This window comes from Nannospalax galili, unplaced genomic scaffold (assembly GCF_000622305.1).
Source record: "Nannospalax galili isolate Female #2095 unplaced genomic scaffold, S.galili_v1.0 scaffold768, whole genome shotgun sequence".
Taxonomy (NCBI): Eukaryota; Metazoa; Chordata; class Mammalia; order Rodentia; family Spalacidae; genus Nannospalax; species Nannospalax galili.
In genome coordinates, this window is record NW_008360317.1 from 2,770,536 (window position 1) to 2,781,383 (window position 10,848).

Sequence of the window (10,848 nt, forward strand, 5' to 3'; positions counted from 1 at the left end):
GCAGTGGCTGCTGTTGCAGATGATCTGGGTTCAGTTTCAAGAATTCTGACATCCTTTTCTAACCACAACAGGGGTGCACTCACATACATGCAGGCAATACACTCATACACATAAAAAAATAAAAAAAGATTAAAAGTATAGTTCTTAGAATGAAGTTTTTTTTATTTATTTTTATTTTATTTGTATGAGTGTTTTGCCTGCACATATCTTAAGTCCACCCATGCAGGCAGTTCCCGCAGAGAACAGAAGAGGGTGTTGGAGCCCCTGGAACTGGAGTTACAGGCAGTTCTCAGTTGCCATGTGGATGCTGGGAACCACCCTGGGTCCTCTACAAGAACAGCTAGTGCTCTTGTCTGCGGAGCCATCTCATTAGTCCCAAGCTGTTAGAAATTTAAAAAACAAAAACACAAAACTGTAAATGAACTCTTGTAGGCCTCTTGAGAAACAGTTCACTTATTCTTAAGTGAGAAAATTTAAGTACAGAGCACATTTGTAATTCATAGCCATGCAACATTTATTGCATTACAGTTTCTGCAGACCAGGAATTTGGGTATGTTAGCCCATTTCCTCAGGTTCAGGGTCTCTAGCAATACTATGACTGATGGCTCCTCTGATGATCTCACTAAAGGACAGTCTCATTCCAAGAGTTCTGTCAAGATTTTGACAGGACTGTTCCATATGAGTTATTTAGTGTTGAGGGCCTCAGTTCCTTGTTTGGTGAATGAAGGCCGCCCTCAATTCTTTGCCATTTAGGCAGCAACTATTTTCTTTCAGAGTGTAAAATCATGTAAACTAGAGTTTAAGGCAGAAGTCACATTTTAAATCTTGAATGTGATAACTGATTTTATCATATTGTATTCCTTGGGAACTAGTGACTAAAGATATTCAGACTTTCCTATAGGGAAGGGAATTAATTATACAAGGATCAGTGTAGACCATTGATTTGAGAGTCGGAGAATATTACCAATTCTTTCCCACTATTATTTATTAAACTCTGGTGGCTTAACTTCGGTAATTTTCTTTCTTGGATTTGTTTGATAGCATATTGTTAGTATTGTTTTGAGAATTAAATGAGATCAGAGATATGTGAAACAGTTCTCAAAAGATAGCTCTTTTGAGAAAATATAAATCAAATGGCTATTGATCCTGGATCTGTTTTTTTTTTTTTTCTTTTTTTAGACTTATTTTAATTTTTAACTATGTGTGTATATGTGTGTCTGTGTGTCGGGTATATGAACACAAGTGCAGGTGTTTGTGGAGGCCAGAGGTCTTGGATCCCCTGGCACTGAAATTTCAGGTTTTTGAGCCCCCTCATGTGTGGGTACTGGGAACCAAATTCTAGTCCTCTGCAAGAACAGTATGCACTCTTTTTTGTTCGTTTTGTTTTTGGTGGAGTTTTTTTTTTTAATATTTTTATTTGATGTGTACGCATGTATTGCCTGCATGTAGGTAAGTGCACCTGTGTCATGCAGTGCCCGCAGAGGTGTACTTGTCTCTGCCTGTCAGGTGCTACAATTAAAGGTGTTTGCCACCATGCCCAGCATCAGTATGCACTCCTAACTACTGAGCGAGCTATCTGTCCAGATCTGATTTTTTTTAATTATTTATTTTTATTTTATGTGTATTAGTGTTATGCCTACATGTATGTAAGTGCACCTGTATTGTGCAATGCCCATGGAAGCCGGAAGAGGGCGTCAGATCCCCTAGAATTGTAGTTATGGATGCTTGTTAGCCACCATGTGGGTGCTGAGATTCAAACCCAGGTCTTCTGCAAGAGCAGCCAGTGCTCTTAACCAGTTAGCCATCTCTCCAGCGCCCCCCATCTGATATTTTTAACTTATTCAATGTTTAAAAAAACTTTTTTTTGTCTTTTTGAGACAAGGTCTCTCTGTACGCCCCTAAGCTGTCCTAGAACTTGCTATGTAGACCAGGCTAGCCTTTATCTCAACAGAGATCCCTCTGTCTCTGCCTCCTGAGTTGCTGGGATTAAAGGCATGTACTACCACACCCTGCTCAAAGTTCCAAAATTTTAACATCCTGAGAATATGATTTGACCTGAGAGAATTCTGAGTATAAGAACTTTAAAAATACTAATGTTCTTTTTCTATATTTATTATTTTTATTTTATGTGTATGAGTGTATTACCTGCTTGTGTGTAAATACACCCATGTCATGCAGAGCTTGGGGAGGTCAGAAGAAGGCATTGGATACCCATGTGGGTGTTGGAAATAGAATTCAGTTCCTCTTCAAGAACAGTCAGTGTTCTTAACCACTGAGCCATCTCTCCAGCCCCTGAAAATACTAATGTTCTTAAATTATTTTTGGTTTTGATGCTTTGTGTGGTATCAGATGCCCCCAGATTCATATAAGTACTTTTTGAATTTCCTAAATGAAGCTTCATAGTTTCATACAATTCATTGAATTTGAAAAGGATATGTGCACAGTTTGTGTCAAGAAAATTCTCTTCAAGCTTACTTTTGCGGTTATGATTTATGAATGTAAAATGATCTTCATAGAGATTTGTTCTTTTTGTTGTTGTACTAGGCTTATTTATTTATTTTTATGTTATGGGTATGAGTGTTATGCCTGCATGTATGTAAGTAAACCTGTGTCATACAGTGCCAACAGAGGGCAGAAGAGGACATTGGATTCTCTGGAAGTGGAGTTACTGACAGTTGTTAGCCACCATGTAGGTGCTGGGATTCAAACCTGGGTCCTCTGCAAGAGCAGACAGTGCCCCCCCCCCCGTTGTACTAGTTTAATGATGAAAACTGGTCATTTATAATGGTATTATTAGCATCTTAAAAATCACTTGCTGCTGGGTGGGTGTGGTGGTGCATACCTTTAATCCCAGCACTTGGGAGGCAGAGGCAGGCCTATCTCTGTGAGTTCAAGGCCAGCCTGGTCTACATAGGAAAGAGGATAATCTAGATTTCTGGTCCTGTTGAATATAATTAGTTATTGTGTGTTAAATTATGATCAAAAGCTCCTTTTGGGTGATTGAGCTCTGGTTTAGAATGCTAATATGACATTTTAATTATTTTTTTTTTTTTTTGGTCTTTTTGAGACAGGGTTTCCATGTAGCCTGAGCTGTCCTGGAACTCACTATGCTGGGATTAAAGGCGTGTGCCACCATACCCTTCGACATTTTAATTTTTTACATTCACAAAATACATACATTTTTTGTAGTTTTAAAAATTAATTTTTTAGGAGAACATTTAGACTAATGAAATTCATGGCATTTTATATGTAATGTGCCATCATACTTTGTTCTAATTGTTCTCCTCCCTGCCCCATCCCATTCCTTCTGACTTGTTTTTTTTCTCCTTCTTCTCCTTCCAGATGGATGATCCTCCTTTCCCCTCCCTCCCTCCCTCCCTCCCTCCCCTCCTCTCAAGACTGGGTCTCCCCCTATAGTCCCAGTTGGCCTGGAACTTGCTGTGTAGACCAGGGTGGCCTTGATCCACCTGCCTCTGTGCCTGACTCCTTGTGCTGGCACTAAAGGTGTGTGCCACCACACCCAGCATCCTTCTGCTTTCTTAGCACGTGGATTACTACCTTTTTCTCTTTCTTCCTTAAAGACCTCTTTCTTCTCTTGATCCCTTTCTGGTTTCGTTACGTAGACACAAACACATATTTAAGTACACACTGTTGCTGTATTTGTATATTCTAGGTTATCTATATAGGCAATGTGGATTACTGCCTTTTTCTTCCTTAAAGACCTCTTTCTTCTCATGATCCCTTTCTGGTTTTGTTACCTAGACACAAACACATATTTAAATACACACAGTTGCTGTATTTGTATATTCTAGGTTATCTACATAGGCAAATACTGATACAATTTGTAAAAAAAAATTATACAAGAAAAAGAACCTGAGTTCAGTTCCTTCAAAGAAGTATACAGAGAACCCAAACTATTAGCTTTAATTTAATTTGTACTATAATTCTGTACGCAGAAATACATATTTAAAAGTTCTCTTTTGGTACACATAAATTTATTTTTATTATAAAATAAGATTTTATTATAAGTTATGAGAAGGAACAATGGCATTTGTCATGTTAATTGTTGAAATTCTCCCTACTCTTTTTCAGTAGGAAGTACTCTTACTCATCCCAGGACTATATTCTTTTACTTTTAAATCTTTTCTACAACAATTTACCTCTTCCAACTCCTTCACATTGTAAAGTGTTTTTTAATTAATTGTTTAATAGTTGAGAGAGAAGAGTGAAACAACAAAATACTTTCTGTTGGATTTAAATCTTACTATGTTTCACTCAATTTCATTGTCTGTAGGAATTCTCTAACAGTCTTGGGCTTGAAAATTTAAAATTAGATAGAATTTTCAAACAAAATTTGATTATTACTGATATGATCTGATAATTTATGTTTTATTTAGTATTAAGTAGTTAACTTCATATAGTGATTAATCTCTGCAAGCTTAGTTTCTTTATACTTTGGAGGATCACAGGTTGTTTACCACCTTAAGTCTCAAACTATTTCTTACTCTCACATGCAGATTGTATTTGTGCTTAATGGAAATGAGTTTGTGAAAGCTGTCTTAGGTCAAATATGGCTTTTCCCAGATGAATTGCTTTATCTTACTTGGTTTTTGGGTTACCTGTTATACCCAAATGAGACAGTTTTAGGTACCAAATATAAATTCACAAAAGTTAAAATATGCATACTAGCTGGCATTATTTTGGAAGCAATGTTGAGTGTTTTCAAAAGTTGCAATGCAACTGCTAATTTTAAAAGGCTTTATTAAATGTTCAACTCCTGTGCTCTTCTGTTTGCAATATTCTTAAAGAGTTTAAGTGCCAGATATTCATTTATTAACTTGTTCTATAGTTTTTTTGTTGTGGTTATAGATTTTATAAATGGTGCCTTTATGATTTCTTTTGTTAACAGAGTTCTGCTTGGTCAGAGTCGTGATGGCATTGTGTTCAGCACTGATGACTATTTTCACCATCAAGATGGGTACAGGTATAATGTTAATCAACTTGGTGATGCCCATGACTGGAACCAGAACAGAGGTTTGTTTTGGGCCAAGCCTCCTGGGTTAGAATATTTGACTTTGACAAGTCAGATCTAGGCTTTATTTTTGACTTAGGCTTTTACCAGCTGAATGACTTTGACAAGCTATTTAAATAACTTGGAGTTCCAATTTTTCTTTTATAAGAAATGATAATCTATTTGCCCTGTGTAATCAAGGTTTTATAAAAGTCAGTGAATTTAGATAAAACATGTTATAAACTTTATGTAGTACACCATTATAAGTTGTTGAAACAGAAATGTAAGATATTTTAATAGCCTTTATTTTATACTTTATGAATAAATACAGAGATACTCTGTATTCCAAAAATCATTTTTATGGAGAATAATGCTAATGTCTTAATAAAATGCCTGTGAGTATTAAAAGTTTTTCTTATTGATACTGTGCTTGTTTTTAGAGGATGTGGGTCAGTTTCTTTCCATTTTGATCAGCAGTCTCATCCTGGTAGCCCATTTGAATCACATGTGGATTTCTTCAAAAATATTTTGTTTGTTTATTTATTTATTTATTTATTTATTTATTTATTTATTTGTATGAGTGTGTTGCTTAACATATATGTAAGTGCATCTGTATTGTGCAGTGGCCACAGAGGTCAGAAGAAGGCATCAAATCCCCTGGAACTGGAATACAGAGGGTTGTTAGCTACCATGTGGGTACTAGGAACCAAATCAGGTCCTCTGCAAGAGCAGCCAGTGCTCTTAACTATTGAGTCATCTCATCTTCAGCCCCTCTTTAAAAAAAAAAAAATTTTTTTTTATTTTTAAAAAGGCTTTTATTTTGGGGGCTCAGCCCTAGAGATTCTGGTTCAGATCTGAAATGAGGCCCAAACTTTGATTTTTAAAATATTTTATGTGGCTGGGTGCACCTTTAATCCCGGCACTCGGGAGTCAGAGGCAGGTGGATCTCTGAGAGTTCAAGGCCAGCCTGGTCTACTTAGCAAGTTCCAGGACAGCTGGGGCTGCAGGGAGACCCTTTCCCAAAAAATTTTATGTGTAGGAGTGTATTGCCTGCCTGTACATAATGTATCCATGTCATTCAGTGTCCGAGGAGATCAGAAGGCATTGGGTCCCCTGGAACTGGAGTTACAGATGGTTGTTAGCCACCATGTGGGTGCTGGAAATCAAACTTGGGTCCTCTGCAAGAGCCGCCAGTGCTCTTAACTGCTGAACCATCTCTCCAGTCCCCCAAGCTTTGTTTTTAAATTCATTTTTTATTATTCTCATAGTGATTCTACTGAGCAATTATAATTAAAAATGATTGACCTAGAGCTATGAAAGAAAGCAGATCTACTATAAGTTACTTTTTTTTTTTTTTTTTTTTTTTTTTGATATAGACAGGGTCTCCCTGTAGCCCCAGCTGGGCTGGAACTCACTATATAGACCAGGCTGTTTTATAAGTTACTTTTAAAAGATAAATTTGGTGCCAGGCATGGTGGTTGCACGCTTTTAAATATATTTTATTTATTATTTTTATTTTATGTGTATGAGGGTATTGCCTGCATGTATGTGAGTGCACCCATGTATTGCAGTGCCGTGGAGGTCAGAAGAGGGCATTGGATTCCCCTGGAATTTGAGTTAATGACTGTTCATCGCCTCCATGTGGGTGCTGGGAATCAAACCTGGGTCCTCTGCAAGAGCAGTCGATGCTCTTAACCACTGAGCCATCTCTCCAGCCCAGTTGTATGTTTTTAAGACCTGCTGTGGCTACAGGGAGACCCTGGCTCAAAACGGCCCCTAAAAATAAAAGGTAAATTTGGGCTGACAAAATGACTCAGCAGATAAAGGCATTGGATCCCTGAGATCTACAAGAGAGAAGATGAGAACTGACTCCCTTAAGTTGTCCTCTGACTGGCACACACATGGTGGCACATGTATGCTCATATGCATACACAATCAGGAAATAAAAAATGTAATAAAAAGGTAAATGCAATGATAATTCAATGACTTTTACTATGAAAAAAATCAAAGCTAGGCTGGGTGTGGTGATGCACACCTTTAATCCCAGCACTTGGCAGGCAGAGGCAGGTGGATCTTTGTGAGTGCAAGGCCAGCCTGGTCTACATAGTGAGTTCAAGGACAGCTGGGGCTACAAGGAGACTCTGTCTCAAAAAAGACAAAAAAAAAAGTTAAATTCAGGGACTATGAACTATGCTTAGTGGTAAACGCTAGCCTAACCAGCTTGAGACCCAAGATTTTATACCCTGAACCAAATTTAAAACAAAAAAAGAATATAATAGAAATGAATAAAACTTTACTTCATTCTAATAGTTGAATTAATCCTCAAATCTTAAGTTCAGATTTTGTGAGTTTCTTATTTTGTATACTGGAAGACTTTCAAGTTTAAATCAATAGGCATGGTAACTCTGATGTAATCTCTAATTCTAGCTGGTTTTGGCTTAAGTATAACACCAAGATTCCTTTCTCACCACGACACAAGAAAAAAATCCCTTTGAAATGGATGGGCGGAGTAGGGGGAGAAAAAAATCAAAGCTAGATTGGAAAAAATGCTGGGTTTGGCCGTATAACCTAGGTTGGTAGTTCTAGCACTTGGAATACAAAGCAGGAGGATCTTTATTTTGAGACCATGTTGGACTTCTTAGCAAGTTCCAGGCTAGTCTAGGCTACATAATGAAAACCTACATCATACAGACCACAACAAAATCAGAGAACATAATGAATCTCATACCAAATACTCAGAATTGCCACTTACCAAGGTTTTGACAGGTGAATTTTATCCCCTTTTTTGTTTTTAGCTCCTCCCTCTCTTTTAATTTGCTGGTGAGTGTAAAGGTGAATTATAGTTGGGTGTGGTAGCATATTACTGTGATCCCCCTTACTCAGGATGCTGAAACAAGAGGGCATGGCAAGATAACCATATTACCCCTGCCTTGGAAAACAAAGTCGTAAACATACATTATATATTTCAAATTAACCTTATTGAACAGGCCTGCGAATTTTCCCTATTTCAGATGTTTTTTACGGTTGTTTTGTTTAGATCAGGATCCAAACAAGGTCCTCAGAATACATAAATACATTTATGTTTCTTTTTTTTTTTTGTCTTTTTGAGACAGGGTATCCCTGTAGCCACAGCTGGTCTGCAACTGGTTATAGAAACCAGGCTGGCCTTGATCTCACAGAGATCTGTCCCCCCTGCCTCCTAAGTGCAGGGACTAAAGGTGTGTACCACCATGGCTGACTTTGTTTCTTTTAATTATGTTAACCATTAACTGTTTCCTCTCTTAAACTGTCATATCATTATTTCAGAACCTAGGTCCTTTGTCCTATAGAATGTTACATATTCCATTGTCTTAGTAGTCATTTAGCCTCTTTTTTTGAAGCTTGATTACAGTTTACTTTTTAAAATTATTTTTGTCTGTGTTTGAGTATTTTACCTGCATCTTTGCAATGACTACAGAGGGCATTGAATCCTCTAGAGCTGGAGTTACAGATAGTTAGCTGCAAGAGCAAGAGCAGCCAGTGCTCTTAACCACTGAGCCATCTGTCCTCCCTCCCTCCCTCCCTCCTTCCCTCCTTTTCTTTTAACAAGCAAACATTTGATTGAGTGTTAGTGGGATAGAGTTGATCTGTCGCAATGAAGAGAGAGCCCGTTTCCTTCATAACCAAGTTCCCTGTCTACCTTATATATGTGATGGCTTTATCCAGCAGTAAATTATTTCTTCAGTCACATAAATGTTGCAAAATGATGGTTTTCTAGTTCTATCATTCTTTTTATGTTTAGTAGCTAGATGTCTTCAGTAATGAAAAACTTCTGCTAATTAAAGCTACCAGCCAGGGTTGTCCTAAAGTACACAGCGCTTACAGAGAAAACAGTTAAATGTCTTTCTTGTCAATTTTTATAATAAATAATTTCAGTGAAGATGCATATTTAAATTTTTAAGTGTATTTTTATTATGTGTATATGTATGCCTGAGTGTGAGTTTATGCATGTAAGTTCAGTGCCTGTGGAAGCTAGAAGAAAGCATCAGAGCTCCTGAACTGGAGTTAGAGGTGGGTGTGAGCTGCCCAGTGTGGATGCTGGGAACCAAACTTCAGCCCTTTGCAAAAGCCAGTAGTAGCACTCTTAACCTGCTGAGCCGTCTCTTTAGCCTGTAAGAAGATATTTTTTAGTAAAAAAAAAAAAATGCCTGTTGCAGTTTATGATTTTACAGGAATGTTTCAGTGGAAGTTTAACAGATAATTTTTTTAGCATTCTGTATTAAGTACTTGTCCTGTTGCTGCAACAAAATAACTGACAAAATAAGGAAGGAAAGGTTTACTTTGGCTTACAGTTCATAGTATACAGACAGGGCAGGGAAATTACAGTGGTAGGAGCAGGTGGTCATACTGCTTCCAGTTAGAAAGCAGAGAGCAATGAACACTATCGTTCAACTTCCTTTTTCTTTGAGTCCTGGACCCTAGCCCATGGAATGGTACCACACACTTTTAGGGTGGATCTCTCACCACAATTAACCTAATACAGAAAATCCCTCACAGACTTGTTCAGATATTTGTTCCCACTCTAAATTCTATCAAGTTTATAATCAAGATTTACCATCACAATCTCTAAACCCAAATCTGAAATGCTTCAGGATGGGAAATGTCAAGTGTCATATTGGAGCATTTTTGTTTTCAATTATTCATATTAGGTCTAGGCAAATGTTCTAAAATCCGAAGAACTGAAATCTTGTCCCAAGGAGTTTAGATAAATACTCATCTATACTCTTGGGTTTCTGAAATGCTAGGGTTTCTCCAAATACATTAAAAGGTAGTACAAAAAGCTGTTTAATTTTTTTAGATTTGTTTTTATTTTATGTATAGAAGTGCTTGCTGCATGTATGTAAGTACACTGGTGGTGTGCAAACCCTGTGGAGGCCAGAAGAGGACATCAGATGCCCTGGAACTGGAATTATGGATAGGTGTTAGCCACCATATGGGTGCTGAGAACCAAACCCAGGTCCTCTGCAAGAGCAGCCAGTGCCCTTAACTGCTGAGCCATCTCATCAGCCCACCTTTTTATTTTTTAATGCCATAAGACATTGTTGCTCAAATCAAGTAATGATATTGCAACTGTTCCAAAAATGTTGAGTTACTGACCTCTAGTTAAGGAGAAGATTAGGTGATAAATGGAATGAAAAAGGTTATTGGGCAGAACATACATACTTCTGGTGGACTGGGAAATTTACTTGTTTATTCTCCTTGCAGAAGTAGATTGTTTCATTAAAATTCTTATGTCATGTGAAATTAAGCTGATTATACTTAACAGTAATGGAAGTATGGAAAGTATCTGGATAAACTGCTAGTTTTATCAGTATAATAAGAACTTCAAGGTATTTTTACATTTTCCAAGTTAATGATACCTAGCAATCAAGACATTCTGAAAATTATGAGTGTAGCACCTTATTTGGGGCAAAATTTTTCTCCTCAACAAATACTGAATAGCTTTAAATGCTAGGTACTGTTTTGAGAAAATTTGTATCATATTTTTTACTGGAAGAATCTAAATTTTCAGATCTGAATGTTAGCTCAGTGTTAGAAAACTGCTTGGGTAGAATGTATGAGTCCCTGTATTCATTACTGTTCTGGTTTGTTCTTCATTGCTGTGACAAAACACTGACCACTACCAACTTGGGGAGGAAAGGGTTTATTTGGCTTACAACTCCCAGGTTGCAGTTCTTCAGGGAGCCCAAGGTAGGAACTCAGGGCAGGAACCTGGAGACAGGAGCTGGAACACAGGCCATGGAGGAACACTGCTTACTGGCTTGCTCTCCTGGCCCCTGCTCATACTGCTTTCTTCT

The 10,848-nt window shown here is 37.6% G+C and overlaps 1 protein-coding gene across 4 annotated transcripts in view; it reads left to right on the top strand.

The window, feature by feature from the left end:
• N4bp2l2 (NEDD4 binding protein 2 like 2) overlaps positions 1 to 10,848 on the top strand; it is a 128,327-nt gene that overhangs the window by 8,955 nt on the left and 108,524 nt on the right. For all 4 annotated transcript variants that reach the window (XM_029559645.1, XM_029559644.1, XM_029559646.1 and 1 more), the window contains exon 2: positions 4,910 to 5,034. In XM_029559645.1, coding sequence (XP_029415505.1) covers positions 4,910 to 5,034 — 125 coding nt within the window. The remainder of the gene's footprint in view (positions 1 to 4,909; positions 5,035 to 10,848) is intronic.